The 18292-nt window shown below is 34.9% G+C and overlaps 1 protein-coding gene across 3 annotated transcripts in view; it reads left to right on the top strand.

The window, feature by feature from the left end:
• The window catches only part of prom (prominin), a 79870-nt gene that overhangs the window by 46589 nt on the left and 14989 nt on the right, over positions 1-18292 (top strand). For all 3 annotated transcript variants that reach the window (XM_067771667.1, XM_067771668.1, XM_067771666.1), the window contains exons 10-11: positions 1783-2437; positions 14432-14723. In XM_067771667.1, the coding sequence (XP_067627768.1) occupies positions 1783-2437; positions 14432-14723 (947 nt within the window). The remainder of the gene's footprint in view (positions 1-1782; positions 2438-14431; positions 14724-18292) is intronic.

Raw genomic sequence — 18292 nt, 5'->3', positions numbered from 1 at the left:
TATTTAAAAGTAACGTGATTTGTAACTTCTCTTTCTTTTTTATCTGTGACTGTGATTGAGTAATGACAGAGGAGCGTCCAAGGCATATACATACGTATGTGCGCTCCTTGTCATAAAAGAGAAAAGTCGATCCTTCTTGTTTCTTGAAACCACTATTTTATTAAAGTTCCCACCACAGTATGCACTGGTCCTGCGTCACTTCTTCCTCTCTGGAACTTTCGTCGGTGTAATTTATATATACTTACTCCAACACGAGTATGTGAAATAGTGAAGAGCAAATGCCTATACGAACATTCCACACGCCGTGTCGATCCAGAGAAAGTACTCAGTGTAACTGCATTCAAACACACGGATATTAATCCGGTACAGGCAAATTGCACCATTAAGTTGCTGGCTCGGCCATTGTGCAACCGATCTGATGTCACCACGCTGAATGTCTGTCCTTCGGCAAGAAGATTGAAGTCCCCAGATCTTCGCCTACTAAATAAACAAGATTCGTCACGGCTAGGTAAGGTTGACAATTGATGCTACGCAGCCCCTTGAATCACCTTGTCCTATTCAGAATCTATTAGCCCTTGCATCGGAACCCGTTGACGAAGAAAACCTCCTACTGCTACTATAAAAGTATAGTACTGGCATTGCGCCAAATCAGATGCTCAACTGCAACTTATATTTCTTTTTTATGGGTCCTGGGGACGGAACGGACGGTTTATTGTTGTTGTAGCCCAACTGCTGCCGAAAAGTTTACCCCTCGAACATTCAGGTGTGTATACTGTAGGAATCTCTTACGACAGGCATGCTTACCGTGGGAATATTCTAAGCCCTTTAACCCGCTCGGGATAATTTTTTCAGGTGTCATCACTACATACAATCAAGCGACTCATATTTCTTGGGCGGCGTTATATCTTTAGCACATCGGTGGTGGACGAAAGCTGATTTTTGCTCCTACCCAAGCTCAAATAGGTAGGCGGTGCTATAAGCATTAAGGAAGAAATATCTTGTCGGACGAATGGGCAACCGTTGGGCGGAAAAGGCAAATGAAAAGCAAAGTTCTTCTCTACGAACAGAAATCACTCTCCATGTCCCTCATCAGACCTGCCCTAATGTCTGGCTCAGAATCTATAACGGTGAAAAGAGAAGATGACGGGGCTCTTGGTGGAATTTTAATGAGTAAGAGCTTGACGCGAATATGAATATGACGCGTTGGCTCAGAAAATATTTCTGTCGCCACCCGTATTTTGGGGCAAGGAAATGAGGAGATCTCTACTGAGTTGTGAAAGACAGGTGGAGGATAACTTCAACTCCATTGAAACTTTCAATTGGCGTCAGTCATCGCGAAACAGGGATAGCTGGCATTTCATGACTTATGATGAAAGGGCCGAATTTGCCCAGGCAGTTAACGACTTTCTTTCGATTATTTTATGCTTACCACAATGTTTCGAAAGTCCATATTATATATAGTGGGATGACATAAGGTAACGGCCATTAGGTCAATTTACATTATAAGCCGACTTTATGACAATTTCAAAGAAGAAGAATAGTCATATTGTCAGTATTGTTGAAATTGTAACCATTTAATATTGACGTTGTGTAACATCGTCACAACTTCCATTTACCATGAGGACACTTGAATTGGTCATAGGCTCAATTGACGCTATGGCCGCTCTTCTTATTTCACCTCTCCGAACATGTACACCTCGTCTCAACAAGAAACAAGCAGGCACATTCATTGTTCTCTATTCTTTACAAATTTTACGATTCTCACTCTATTCATCTCAACAGACACTCTCGAACAATTGGAGAGTATACGACATCGCACTAAAGCTAACGCGCAAATGCTCACATCCACAATAAATGCGCTACTCGAACGATTGCAACGCGTTTGGCCGGCACTCGAACCACGTTATAATGAACTGCAAAATTGGTCAAACTCTTATTGGACTGCAGGTTGGGTGGCTGCTTTAGTCATTGTTTGGGTATTACTCTTCGGTGTTATGTCCTATTTTTGCTTCTTATGCGAATCGAATGTTAAAGCTGGCGTAGTCCTACTCGTATCTGTACTGATTATCTGTTTGGGAAGTATTTGCATTACCATCTATGGTGTACTGACACTAGCAATTGGTGGCAATACGGAAGTTTTTCTTTGTCGTTCATTCTACGATGGTGTTGGGAGCAGTAATGGCAATGGATATGGATATGGAAATGGTGGAAATGGCGCCGGTAATTCATTTGGTGCTGGTAATAATTGGGGTAGCAACAACAACAACCCAACTGATAATGCTGATGCATCCGCCAACTATCATTTGTTGGGTAAGTTATTTGATAAACCAGGTTATGTGTATGCGCGTGAACCACAGACGGGTATCATCGGAGAATTGCTGCGGCCAGAAGGTGTGAATCATTCAATTGTGAATGTTAGTCTCGCAACGGCGCTCAGGTATGGAAAGGAGATACTTAAATTCAGAGAGTAGACGTAACAAAGTATAAAATGGAACTTGTTTCACTTTGCTAGAATAGTAGATTGTTAGTATATGTATTAGCTAGTGCTAATACAGTAATTTAGTACTTAAAGCTATAAAATAAAAATCTTTAAAAAACTATCGAGCTCAGTCGCTCAGACGAATGTGGCGACTATAATTGTAAGACTGTGAAGTGAACAGTATCTACATTGAGTTGTATATATCGGGTTGAGGGGATTACTCGATTGAACCACGTCCTATTGTCCGCCCATTCTCCTCAGATCAGCAGCAAGTAGGAATGGGACAGAGTTGGGACGAAAGTCAAATATATGATGCTGAATATGAGCAAATGAGGTTTGGAATGGATGTCTCGATTTATGAAACTGTGAGATAGTTAGACCATATTTATGAGCCTCAGTCGTGGCAATACATATTGTGACATCTTGGAGACCTTTTCCAGTTATGGAGGACGTCGTAGAGGTGACGTTGCACATGAACAGTTAACGGCCGCTTAATAAGATATCTTCGTCTAGAAAGCCTCAGTACTAGATCCAATTTTGGGTTGACATCATCCCGTGGTACGGCATTCAACCAAATATGTCTTCCATTTTTTCTGACACACGCTGCAGAAAAACTCTTCTCATCCAGGGTTCGGTTCCATATCTACCCTGTTAAGAAGAGAGTTTCAAGCCATCTGAAAACCTTGAGCTTGAATTTAATTTGAACTTACCACTTAAAGGGAATATTGCGGACAAAGTGTGTGAGAATTGGATACCAGTTTTATATGTCAAACGTATATGCTAGAGCACCAGGAATATTGGTGGACCGCGTTTGATTTCAGGACAGTTCCTGCCAGCGTTTAGATATTCCCACCATCCACCAAAGCCCACGGGTCAAATGGTCGTTTAACCTGCGTTGAAATTTCGCTTGCTTTGGTTTTGGTTGATGGTATGTGGTGGAGTTCAATACACATACAAAACTCTACCGTTCCGTGAGTCAAGGCAAGGGGTTGCAATACAACTCCACATTGCAGTTAAAAAATGTTCTATTTGGATGTCAACCAAAGCCACCATGAGAAGGACACATTCCGAGAATATGTTAGATCGAGGTTCAGCAGCAACCTTCTCTTACTTTTTTTTAAGTCCCGTCTTTACACCCCAGCGGGGTAGGGGGCTTAGAATATACCCGCGGCAAGTATGCCTGTCGTAAGAGGCGACTAAATGACTAAATTGATTCAATTGCCAGCGGAATATATACCTTCTTCAACCCATTTTTCAAACTCACCTACCCGTGGCGTATCCTGTTTCTTTAACAGCCGAGGCTCTGGCGACCCCAAGCTCCTCATGGATCTAGGGGTGGGAACTCGGGATGGCCTTGAATGGGGCATATTATCATATTAAATCGTTCACGAGATGGTCGGGCTAGTACCTTCATGGTGCTTGTTAGCGGAACATACCGGATCTGCATCTGACAAAGGACCACCAACATTAATAACACTCCCCAAGGCCTTCGGGGAGTATACTTATCGCTACAACAACAACTCCCTGAAGTACACATAAACGCATTGAAATTCGTAAATAGAACGTAGGGCTCCACACAAGCAAAAAGAAAAAATTACCTAGTTTTGTTTTACTCTTAAAATTCACATTTGGGTGTGTGATGTGAACTTCGCCACTTTTTTCGATTGCTTTCCCCTTTTTAATTTTCATATGCTAACTATAGCAATATTCCGCTGACCGCGTGTTAGCTGCTAGTTGTAGCTCCAAAAGTCTTAAGCTCCTCCCTAACCTTAACTACCTCTCCTTGTGCGCTTACTTTGTAGTTGTAATTTCTATCCTCTACGTTTTTAGTACATAGGTTCTGCACAGTAATCAACCTAGCCAAAACGTAACGTTGTACTTGTGCCTAACCATTCAAATTGGTTAAACTTGAAAAATACTCTTCGCTGCACACATCAAAGCCATAAATCCAATTAGTTTGATATTGTACGTGCTTCTTTTTTATTCACCGATCTGCTGGTCACATACGAGTATTAGCTCGTTTTTGACGCATTCAAAACACGCGTTTTCCATTGACCCATACTGAAAAAACGGTCGTACTTAGAACAAGAACTTAGCTCCTGCGGCAGTTATGAAATGAGTGAATAATGCAGAGCATAGTGAATATGTGCGGCTGCATATTTTTTGATGAACGTAGTCTCTTCTTTTGGCATAATGAAGTTGTACTAGTGGCGTAAACATATTTCGGATGTCTGATTAGTTTAAACTGTGGTCATTGAATAAGAAAATGTTTTACTGTAAGTTTTGTATATGGTGGGCTCTAGACAATTTTTTTTTTAATAAGCTTCAACTTCATTCTAAACACTGGTAATGTCTTCTGAACTCTGTACTCACCGTATGACAGCTCGATCGCACAAGCTCGGTCGGCGGCAAGTAGGTATGCTTGCCGTCCCAGGCTAGCTCGTCGTTTTGTGCGGGGTGTTACACCACCGTCCTCACCCGCAGCCACACGAATAAAAAGGGTTCGTACCGGCAATTGATGAATAAAAAGCTCAAAAAAGATGAAATAGTCGTGAGGGGAGGAGTAGGTAGCGGGGAAGCATAAAAAGGAGAAACAACTGAAGGCCTGTCCTGTCAGGTGGAGTCCACCCTCCCTCTTCAGCGCTACTTGCGCTAAGCCATGGGCGCTGTGCTGACTTCTATTTCCTCACTTTTGAAACTGTCGCTGCGTTTTATTATGATCCTTCGGTCTCTGTGACAAAATGACTGGTAAATAAATATTTGCCAACTCTTATTTGATCACTAGCCAGAAGTGCTACAATTCTCCAAGAACCTTTGATGTGTTTTCTATTTCTTCAGCAATAACATCTCTGTTATACTACATTTCCACCAAACCCAAACTCCGTGTTTGCTAAAACACGTCCAAAAATGTTGGGAAGGGTATTGTTTTGACCTCGTTATCAATAATCCGCGAGCCAAAGTTAAAATTTGAATATCTGTCCAGGGATATTTTGCATAAAACAGTTTGCAAACAGGGAGTTTGGATTTGGTGGAAACATAGTATTATTAATACCTCACTTTGTAGATGTTTCTCAACTTTCCATGTCACAGTAATCGGGTATTCTAAGAGTAGGCTCAGGAGTCGCATCCTGTTAATCTGCTTTCATAGAAGGTATTCGATGTGAAGCGTTGCTGAGAGTAAATTTAGATCGAGCAGGACCTCCTCATATTTTGAAATGAACCTGAGCGTCACGGTTATATGAACAGATTTTAATATGAAGTTTCTCGAAACAAGTTAAAGCCTGTTTTGAATAGCATAAAATAATGAATTTAATTCTTTAGAATATTTAGCATCTTCTTTGGCAGCGATGTACTTACGTTCCGATTACTCACACTTTAATGTAGCTAAACAGATTATTTTCCGCTTGAGTTATATCTTTAACAATAAAACTGTGTGACACCCAAAAAAATCGCATGAGAACTGTATGATCAATACAAAAGTGAAAGCGTTCGAGCGATGTCGGCCAAATACTAACCAGAGTTTCTGTTCAGATTACTTGAATCAAAAACGTCATATTCATATATAATTAGTTTGTTGAACTAATAATCAAAAATAACCAAAAATTATTGCATAAATTGCAAATTTAGTTTTTAATAATTGAATTGTAAAATCTTTGAAATTGTTAAAAATAATATAAAAAAAAACAGGAAATATTTAAAGTAATTGAAACGTTTTAAAATATTATAAACAAATAATTGTAGCTAATCAGCTTACTGAAGATAGTCGAATAATCAATTCGCAATTTATCGAATAATTAATAATAATCAGTCACCAAGTCACAAAATAAAAGGTCATTCAGCAATTCAAAGTAATCAGATAGTCAAATAATGCAAAATAATCAAATAAATGAAAGTTAATAAGATAAATAAAGATTAAAAATAAAGACAACAAAATAACTTAAATTAGAGAAATACCTAAAAATAAACAAATAATACAAAATAATCAGAAGACTAAATTAGAAAATTATTAAAGCGGTTCACATAACGCTAAATAATAAGGTTATTGCAAGTATTTGGATATTAATTAAGGACAGTTCCATAATTAAAAATAATCAGTTAGTCAAATAATGAAAAATCATCAGCTGAATAAAATCAAATAACCAAGGAACTAAAAATTCGAAAAATTAAAAACAAACAACTGATCCAAGTAACTAAAATAGTCAAATAGTTCACAATAAACACACTTTTAAAAATGAAAAGATTTAGTTAACTTATTATATAATACAATGTTAGAGAAAGTAATCACATAATGAAGTTTAATGAGATAATAATGAAAATTAATTTGCTAACATAAACAGGCAACTAAAACTAATAAGACTACCAAATAATTTAAAATATTTTAAATATAATTCTATTAAAAATAATCACATAACTGAAACTACTCATATAATTGAAAAAAACCAATAGAAAATTAGAAAATAAACGAATAAATTATTAAGTCAAATAACTAAATTGGGACCGTAAACTAAAAGGAATCAGGCAATTAAAACAAATGAAATATAATCAAATAGTTGGGAAGATTGAAATAATTTAAGACGCTCAATCAACTAGAACTACTGAGTAGACTAAAAACAATTAATTGAGTGAATCAAATCATAGGAATGAAATTCATCAAACAATAAGAAAGAAATAATTATGCAATCAAACATGTAAAATAATCGAATACGCATAAATGATTAATAAATAAAATAATCAAAATTGAAAATAACCAATAGAATATTGGAAAATAAACGAATAAATTAATAAGTCAATTAACTAAACTGCGACCGTAAACTAAAAGAAGCAAGCAATTAAATCTTATAAAATATAATCAAAAAGTTAAGAATTATTAAATAATTTAAGTCGTTCAATCAATTAAAAATACTGATAAAGAAGACAAAATTAATAAGAGGGAGCATTGTAGACCTGTGGAACTTTGTAGAACACTCTTTGCTACTGAGTGAACTAAAAACAATTAATTGAGTGAATCCAATCATATGAATTGAATTCATCAAACAATAAGAATGAAATAATTATGCAATCAAACATAAAAATCAGATTATTCCAAATAAACGAATACTTTCAATTTATTTAAAAATTGGAATAATCAAAAATAAATTTGCAATTAATTAGCAATAATGTAACTAAGAAAAGATTAGATAACTTAAATCATGCAATTAATCCTATGAATTTTGCAATTTACGAAAATAGAAACATTAGAAGCATGTCAAACAAACATCAACAAATAACAAACTTCAAATACTAATCATTAATCATTTGATTATTTATGATTTAAAAATGCAAAAATAATTTCAAGCAATGGAGTGATTATTTTGACAATGCATTTCAAGAAGATGTGTGATCATCAAATCATATCAAATCATATGAATGAAATTCATTAAACAATAGGAAATAAATAATTATGCAATCAAACATAAAAAATGAGATTATTCAAAATAAACGAATACCCTCAAATTAAAAGTCATTAAAAAGTTAATATTTCATGGCCTGCTTTTTTTGCTAATATTTTTTCAAAATTTTATTCACCTAGCCGAGAGTTGAAAACACAATAATGTACACAATAATCACTAAAATTTTTCAACAACTATTCAACGACTCTGTTTTCATGCCTTAAATTTGTAAATATATTTTTTATTCGTCTTTTTTGGCGCACAGTATTATTGAAAGCCTTTCAATTTTATTTAGTACGATATAATTAAGTCTGTTTATTATTGACTATTTCAATTGCACCCCCCCCCCCATCTTTACACAAAAATATAACTCCACCATGTTGTAAATTATTTCAAAAAAACGTCGAATCCTTTCACAATACACCTGCGAATTAGTGCAAAACTTAAGTGAGCTTGTCGAACCTAAACTCTTTTCAATTAATGTTGCGTATCCTTACATCTTTAAAGCCTTGCCTAGCCCAAATCTTTTGTATAGTATTCTTAGTAAAACTCCAATCAAATTATGCGCTCTTATCCTCAATTATATTATTGCATTCTTGGAATGTCTTTGAAAAATATTTGATCTATTCAAAATACAAAAACTCACCAGTTTATCCCTCTTTTTTGTCAACAACAAATATCTAAATATCTTTTCAAATTCACGCTCTAACGCAGTTTCTGGCACAATGCACCACTTAGGCAAAACGAGCAAAATAAAAAAAAATGGGGCATTCCATGTTAACTCATGGAACTGGATTTTGAATCACCGACAATTATGCTGAACTTTGAACATAAAAAAAAAAACAATTTTTTGGAAAATTTCGAGAATTTTTTTTAATAACCTATATTTGGTAACTTGGTGAAAAATATCGAACTTGAGTAATTTTTTGTTTTTTAAGGAATTAAACAAAAATACCTCATTAAAAATTTCTCTTTTTTATGAATTTTAGATATATGGTCTCGACCTCGTTAAATATTTAAAATTTATAAATTTACGGCCGAAAATAATCAGAAGATAATTTTTTTATGTTAAAGCTAAAAGATATTTTTTTGAAATTTCTTCATTGAGTACAATATGAAAAACAATTTTTTTGTGTTTTTTATTAAAAACTAGAAAAAGTTAAAAAATCCTTGGATTTAAAAAAAAACTTGCAAAAATACTTCTTCCAGAAACAGAATATTTTAAGTTCTGTAAGATATAAATTTAATAAAAATTTAAATTTTTTTTATAGAAATTTGTGAATTTGTCCTCTTTTGTGTTAAAATTAAAAGTTATTTTTTTGAAATGTCTTCATTTAATTTTGCTAAGTAAAATATGAAAAACAAATTTTTTTAAAATAATTTTTATTAACAACCAGAAATAGTCAAAAATTCCCGAATTTAAAAAAAAGTCCAAAAATACTACTTCCAGAAACACAAATTTAAATTGTTAAAAAATAAAAAGCTTGCAGTTTTATTTAACTTTGAAATTAAAAAAGTAGCACCACAAGCAAATTTTGTACTTTTTATTTTAATCAAAAGTTATAAATTTTTTGTAACCTTAAAATTCGTTTCCATATAATTTTTCTTCAGTAATTTGTTGAAAAGTATCAAACTGGACTATTTTTTTAATTTATTGTTTTTAACAAATTTAAACAAACGCAAATGTAATTCATTACAAATGTGATTCTTTTTTATATTAGAGTTAAATAGTGAAATATTCTCAAAATTTCTTTTAGGAGTTTTCCGAGTAATACATCGTCGCCTGCTTGCCAGAAGCATGAATGTGCCAAAATGAAAATGTTGGGAAATCGAGTTTCAAAGTTTATTGCTCCCTCAAAATTAGAAGAATTAGTTTCTAATGTAAAAGTGTATCTAAATATTATATTCACACATTCTTTCAACTGAAATAATTGCTCTGCTCGCATCGCTTCGATTTTCCGAGATTTCGCACATTCATTTTTCTGGCAGAACAAAAATTTTAAAAACTGATCTAATTTTTTGTTAACACTGCTATACAAAAAAATTAAAAGTAGTCGGATCAGGTAATGCGACTCATGTTTTCTATACATTTTGATGCGCTGAAACCAAATACGCTATAAGACTTGGCCCAAGTGGTCATGTTATGGCCTTAACCTCAAAACACGTAAAAAAAATCACTGCAGATTGATTTTTAAATAATGTTAGGGCAAGCCAATACCAGCTAGGCCAATTCTGTTGGTGGATTGGGATTCGGAGCATCACAGTACTTGGGAAAACATCCGCGGCTTTGACTTATCGAAAGTATGTATATAAATGAAAAAGTTATACATTCAATTCGATTTCATATACACTAATGTGTTTTTATTTAAGATATTATTGCAAACTTAGGACTAGTACTTATTCTCATAAGAAACAGAATCTTCTGAAATATTGGGTTTGGGTAAAGCGTTGCCCTCAAGATTTTTATAAAAAGAATGATATTCTTTTGATATAACCAGTTTTTCACACAATTTTTTAAAATATTTTAGTTTTGATTCGAGAAGAGGCAAAGGCTTCGAATAAATCAGTTTGTCTTCAATTAAACAACTATCTTTTTACGGATATTCAGCTATTAAAAATTCTTCATCGGTATAATTTTTTATGAAGAATACCGTATACAGCTCATCTTTTGTGTATCTCAACTAGCATATATATCGCATTGGTAGTTATATAGCTCCATTAGTAAAATAATTATAATTACAATTGTGTGTGAACCTCGAAAAGTTTTGGTGAGTTACAAGTTGGTGCCCAACATTCAGGCACGTATACCGGAACATTCGAACATACGAATGTGTGCTGTTCTTACTTTGCTACATTCTTTTTTCTGGCGCAACTTTGTGTGATTGAATTGTACATTCATGAAAATGGCACTGCAAATTATTGGTGTTTCCATCTGCGTAGGGAGCTCTAGATTTAAATAGAACCTAGAGAATGTAAAGGGTAATATAAGGACGCCTATAACCCAAAATCGGCAAAATTGCACATTCGTGCTTCTGGTTAGTGGGCGACGATATGTAAACAATAATAAACATCCCTCTATTCGTTTTGCTGAAAAGTACCAAAATTTACTATTTTTTTTAATTTATTGTTTTGTAACAATTTCAAACAAAGAGCACAAAAATAATTCTTAACGTATTTTATTATTTTTTTTTTATATAGGATAAACATTGCATATTTTCGAAATTTCTTTTCTGAGTTTTCTAAGCAAATTATGTGAAAAATAATCTTTTTTTTTCTAAACTGTGATTTTTTTTTTTTTTTTTTTTTTTTTTTTTTTTTTTTTTTGAAGCTAGGAAAAGTCAAAACATCCGCCATTTTTTTTAATTCTCAAAATACTATTTCCAGAAACAGTTACAATTTATAACTATCTTATTTAGCTGGCTCGAGGTCTGTGTTGTAAAATAAAACACCGTTGATGATTTTTTCTTTTTTCTCAACCAATATATTTCGACTGCTCTGCGGCAATCGTCATCAGGGTTACAAAACTAATAAAAACAAAAATAATAATAAATAAACAATTAACAAATTATCACAGAAAATTTTTATCATTTTACATCTGCACATATGTTTCTTAGTACGTCTGCCCTGCGCATTGTTTACTATATAGTTTGGCAGCTTAAGTAGAGGTTATGTTGCGAATAGAGTGGAAGGCAGTGGACTAGGCAGTCGAATGTCATATAATGAAGGAATGGTGTTCGGAGTTTTTTCAAATTTAAAAAAAAATGATAAAAGCTTTAATATAAATAAAACTATTGTTTTAATAACAACAAAAACGCCATATATATTCTGTATACATTAATTGGCAAGGATTATCTCACTTTAAAATTTGAATTAAATAATCTAAAGTTTTTTTTTGAAACCGAGTCGAGAACTGTGCATGTGAATGTGCGAATTTTCACCGATCAGCTGTTAGTTGCGCTACTTGGTAAAATTTACAATGGCCCTGCGTGACGTGGAGTATGGTACTGTCTTTCTCTAAGCAAGTGTTTGTATATATGCGCGGAATTGTCCACGTCGCTCTTAAAGTTGAGTCGTATGTTAATCGGTACGTTGATAATGTGTAACATTTCAAGAGTGAATCGTTTACTGTAGTGTTGTTCTTGTTGCAGTATTTTGGTCTCGTCAAAGTTAGGTATGTGCCCACTAGCTGCACAGTGTGCCATGAGTGCTGTTTTCTGGTTATTTTGTTGAGGGCATTGTTTTAGATCGGATTTATGTTGTGATAGTCTTGTTTTTAGTTTGGACTTAGTTGTACCGACATAAATACTATTTCAAGCTTCCTCAACCTTGCCTTTACAGGGAATTTTATACACAACGTTGCTTTTGTCCATATTTGGTATAGTTGACTTCGTTTTATTGAAAAATTGTTTTAAAGTATTAGACGGTTTATGTGCTATTTTTGTGTTATCCCTGTTGTTACAATCAGATTTAGCCAAACGTTACAATTTATGTTATTGAAAAAATATTAGTAGTTTTGAGAATTTTGTACAAATCATCGAAGGACAGAATCTCAAAATCCAAATTTACAATTGCTTTTAATCCGGAAATGAAAAATATAGGCAAATTTGTATTTTTTTAATACCATACAGTTAACACAAAATTTTTTTTTTTTTAATTTCATTATTTTTTCTTAATAATTTTTATTTATTAATTTGCTGTAAAGTAGTGAACGGGGGTTTTTGTTTTTTAAAGAATTCAAACAACGTACGCAAAAACTTATATACATATTACAAATTTGATTATTTTCTTTTATGCTTAAGTTAAAAATTTAATTATTTCGAAATTTCTTTAATAGTCTAAGTAAAATATGAAAAAAAATTATAAATTTTTATTTAGTTTTTCTTTTTTAATTAGATGTTGGAAGAAGTAAAATAGTTATATATAAAAAATTTTCATTAAAACCACTCCGAAAGAATAAAATTATTTTGAGAACTTTATACAAACATCGAAGAATACAATCTAAAAATCCCTATTTATGATTATTTTTTAACTCCGTATTATAGTCATATTCAGAAAATTTATTTAAAAAAATTTATTTGAAATACAAAAAAAAGCAAATTTGTAGTGAATTTTTTTTTTATTATTATAAAAAAAATATAAGAAATCAATAAATTTTCTAAAATACGTGCCGGAAGAAAAAGTCGCGAGATTTTTTGAATAGATAGAAAAATGGTGGTCCATTTTAAGAGATTTTTTCCAATACTTTTTTCTATTTTGTGCAGAAAATTTATGAAAATGTATATGTTTAGCCCCGAAATGAAAAAACACAAGCTAATTTTTCTTTTTTATTTTATGCAGCAAATTCATTAAAAAACGTTACATAAGTCGCAAATTACTTTGAATATTTATTAAAAATAATTTTAAAAAATCACAAAAATTTTGAATGAAGTACATTTGTTTATATTTTATGCAGACAATTTATTTTTAAAAAGTACTCAAGTTTTTAAGATTTTTAAACGACGAAAACAAAAAAATATATATAAAGAATTATTTATTTTTATAAGTACACACATAAATGTATTAAAATAAAATACGCTAGTCGGATAATTTTTTTTATCTATTTCATTTGTAAAAAAAATGTATATAAAATTACAAAATTTTCAAAAAATCGTATCATTTGAATGGCCGGAAAACAAGCTATATGGATCCTTTTTTGAAGATGTGCATAAACATATTCCAATTTGAACGAATTTTTCTGTATTTTTTATATAGAAATTTGTTTAAAAATATCGAAATATTTTTGTTTTTGATCTCGAAATAAAACAAAAAATTTAAAATAATTATTTTTACATTTTTTATTTTCTAATATTGCGCAAATCGAATTTTTTACCCATTTATTAAAAAAAATTATGATTCATTAAAAATGCATATCTTTTGAATGGCCGAAAAAAAAACCAAAAAAACCTTTTTAGAAAGTGTACCAAAATCCATGAATTGAACAAGTTGTCATGGAATGGCCCATAAGTAAGTTTACCTAGCCCCACAGTTTACACATATTTGATAAAAATTCTCCTAAGCACCTAACACAAAATTGGTGTTTGCAAACTTATGTATAAATAGCAACAAACAAAGCGTTTTTCTATCAAATTTCTTTACGACTTTTTGTGCGCCAACTACGACAACCGTCAAACATCTCACCACGTGATTGTAATTCTCAATATAATCTTCAAATCAACACACCAATACATAACACACAAACGCACAAAAAACTTTAAAAACCACTCATGGTTTGTGTTGTGTGTTTGCACTGCTTAACTGTGGCGGTCGGCTCAACGTCTATCATTGACTATTTAACCTCAAATCACGTCCATCATGGCAAAATGTGTGTTTTTTTTTTGTATATGGTTTCGTGCTTCGTCCTTCATTATTTGGGCTTATAAATCTGTGTGCATGTGTGTGTTTGTTTGTTAATTTATTTGTGTGGTTTGTTACACACACACATTCTCCGATACACACACAAAAATGAACGCCCATGTGCATGCAGAGGTTGTGAACAAAATCAAGCATCGTACAATGTCTTCCAACTGGATGCATTCGTTAATACAACACAAATTGCCGATTTAAGGCAATTCCCAAAAGTGACCACAGCTATTGATGCAATTACCGTATCCGAACGTACTATGCTTTCGCTAACACAGACCATACAAAATATACTGGAGAATATGCTACATACTTCATCCTTTAATCTGACCACATACCGTGTGAGTATTGGTGCGCCAACACCCGAAAAGGATTTGGCTACGTTCATCGATCAAATGCAAAGGGTAGCGCTGCAGGTAAGCCTTATATATGGCAGAAGGGATGCTTAGTAAGTGGGTGAAAAGCAAGTGAATTTGTAGATTAGTTAAAGTATGATTAAATTAGACTGTAACTTGGTGTAAATGAACATGTATTGGAGACTTTTTGATGCCCCAAAGCAGATTTCCAGTGTTGGTTATTTTATTGCACTACTGGATGACCTGGCAGATGTTGGCCTACCTTAGTTTTGGTATTGGGCACAATTTTTCCCACCACTTTATTCCTCTCCCCCTTCTGCGATTTCACTTCTTCTCTCTCACCCTTTTCCGTACTATATCCACTGTTTGCTCTGACTAGCATCGTCTTGTTTTATCGGATTTTCTTTCTCACTCTTCCGTCTTCCATCTCCCACTCTCTTTCTTTCCTTGTCGAACCACAAATATGATTTTCTGAAGAGATAAATTCCTGTACCGCTTGTCGGGTTGATTCTATTTGTTAAACTAACTGAAAGCTTACTTTTACCGAAATTTCATCCAAATCGAAACCTTAATATAATTGAGGTATTAAGCCACCAAAGTGCGTTCCAAATTTCAAAGAAATTGGATAGTTAGAGTCGAGGCCCTTTCCGGTGGCCTTTACCAGTGGCTTCGCACGAAGGAAATCTATATATATAAATGTCTTTGTGTTGTTACGTAATGGCGCCTAAACTACACAACGGAATAATGCAAAAATGCGCATGCTTATGTAGTTTCCCTACTCATAATTTGATCTCGTTAGGTGGCTAGGGTTTTGATATATAGCCAAAAACGTAGACCCGGGTAACCCTTCGATGTGTTCGCACATTATGGGTATCAACTGAAAGCTGCTGATGAGCGCCTGATGAGTATCCCTATGTGACTAGGGTCTCGAGTTATAGGCCAAAGTGTGGACCCGGAATGTGTTTACACCCTATGGATTTCAAATGATAGCTGCTGATGAGTGCTTTAAAGTAAAGTAATTTTTATTGTGATATTTGCTTTAGTTGTATCTGGCAAAACGGATAAATACACATGCGAAGCCGAAATAAAGTCATGGATTAATAATACCAATATACATATGTACATACGTCCGAAATGAAATGTCCGAGTTCAAACGCATAAACTCAATGTGGCTATTATCGGCAATTCTCTTTTAGTATCGCTTAAAATGTTGCTAATTTCTTGGGCTGGAACTGGGACTGGAGGTGGGACTATGACCGGGAATAAAGGGTTGGAAAGAATAAAAAGAACTATAGAGGAGAGAAAAGATAGAAGGAGAAAAAGACTGAGCAGGAAATAGAGTTAGATGAAGATAGATAGGTAGGAATAGACACGGAAAATACGGAGAGGGAGAAAGGGACGCAAAGTATGAGAAAGGCAGAGGGAGAAGTGAATAAAAGGATAAGGAAAAGGGGGAGAGAGAGGAGGAGGAAGATAGACAAAATTTAAGACAGAACAACGGCTACAGGTCTGCAAGTAGGACATACAGTTATAATGAATGACGACAAAATAGTTCAAAACTTATCCTGAAAAACTATCCGAAAATAACACCGAGGCAATCCAAAAATATATTTTACCGAAATGATCCCTAAAAAATCCTGAATTACGAAATTATCCCAAATTGCTCCCAAAATGGTCCCAGGTAGGTAGATTGAACTTGCCGGTCCATGAGGACCTCACATAGACTGATTGAGTCCGTAGTGTTACCAGAAGTTTGTTTTAACTACCAAACTGAAAAACAATATCAAAAACCAGGACCTATGTTATAAAATAACTCCGTCCTCTTGGCAAATACTAGAAGCTTCCTAGGACTTAAGCCACTTGCTGCTTCTAGATCTGACAGCTGTATCACTCCTAATAGCTGGAGTCTTAGCCTGGCAAGTGCAGGGCACGAGCACAGAACGTGCTCGATCGTTTCCTCCTCCAACCCGCACTTCCTACATCTGTTATCACTGACCAAGCCTAGTTTAAAGGCATGTGACGCCAGAAGGCAGTGTCCAGTCAGAATACCCGTCAAGAGTCTACAGTCCTCTCTTTATAATGATAGGAGCAACTGTGTTAGTCTAAGGTTGTAAGACCTACACATAATCTTCGACACTTTACAGGCCCGCGCTTGAACCCATGCCTTTCCCGCTTGGTCGATCATGTGCACCTCTCGCATTCGCTTAATCTCGCCCAATCTAATTGGGACATCTACGGAGCAAGCTTCAAGGGATGCGCCCTTTTTAGCTAGTTCGTCCGCTTTTTCATTCCCATCTATTCCCATATGCCCTGAGACCCAATATAGATGTATGCTTCTCCCTGTCCCGATTCTCTCCAGAGACTGCTTACACTCTAACACGCATTTAGATGCTGTGCTATGCCAGATTATTGCCTTAATTGCTGCTTGACTGTCAATATAAGTTAACACGGTTGCAGCTTAAGCTATTCTCTTCCAGGGTTTCTACTGCTTTGGTTACGGCTAATATTTCCGCTTGGAAAACGCTACAGTAATCCTGCAGCCTGTAGGATCTACTTATTTCCGGATCAGCGCAGTATTCCGCAGACCCTACTCCCTCCACTACTTTGGAACCATCGGTGTACACATGTATCGCCTCGTCCGCCATTTGCGCACCCTTGCGCCAACCGTCCACCTCTATTGTGGCCTTAAGATCTCCCTCGAAGCGCAGATAGGGAATCATATAGTCTGTTCGTCTTGTTATTGATGACGCTATACTACTATGGTCATATGGTCGGCGCTCAAGCTGCCCCGAAGCACCGAGCCTGGTTGCGGTCGTTAACGCTTTGTTCTTTGCTACCAGGTCTACAGGTGGGATGTGCAAAATGACATACAGTGCAGCCGTCGGGGTTGTTTTCAGGGCTCCCGTAATGCTAAGCATCGATAGTCTGCATACCCCCTCTAATTTTTTGAGGTATGTTGTTTTTTGTGTGGCTTTCCACCAAACAAGAACTCCATAGTATAGAATAGGGCTTACAATCGCTGTAAAAATCCAATGAGAAAGAGAGGGCGATAGGCCCCACGTACACCCCAGCATTCTTTTACATGCATAGAGTGCCGTTGAGACCTTCTTGACCCTCTCCTTCACGTTGAGCTTCCATGACAGCTTACTGTCTAGGATGATTCCTAAAAATTTTGTGCAAGGTTTCTCCTGTAAGGTCACCCCTCCTAACTTAGGCCTGGTCCAATTTGGGACCTTGTACCTCTTTGTAAACAAGACCATATCCGTCTTCTCCGCATTGACTTTCAATCCGACATTAGATGCCCAGGTATGAATATCGCGAAGCGCCCGATCCATCAAAGAACTAATCGTTGGAAGGCACTTTCCACTTATGACAATTGCAACGTCATCTGCGTAAGCCGTAAGTTTTACGGGTCCCTCATCGAATTGCCTGAGCAGTTGGTTGATGACCAGCGTCCACAGCAGAGGTGATAGCACCCCTCCCTGCGGCGTGCCCCTGTCCACTGATTTCGTGGCCTCGTACAATCCACATTGTGATGTAATCTTTCTGCAATTTAACATGCAGCCGATCCATCTGATTAAGGCAGGATGCACTTTAATGTAATTAAGACCATCCACAATCGCCCATTT

The sequence above is a fragment of the Eurosta solidaginis genome, chromosome 3, assembly GCF_040869045.1.
Source record: "Eurosta solidaginis isolate ZX-2024a chromosome 3, ASM4086904v1, whole genome shotgun sequence".
NCBI classification, from domain to species: domain Eukaryota; kingdom Metazoa; phylum Arthropoda; class Insecta; order Diptera; family Tephritidae; genus Eurosta; species Eurosta solidaginis.
The sequence above is the reverse complement of the archived record's forward strand: the minus strand, read 5'-3'. Positions and strand labels throughout refer to the sequence as shown.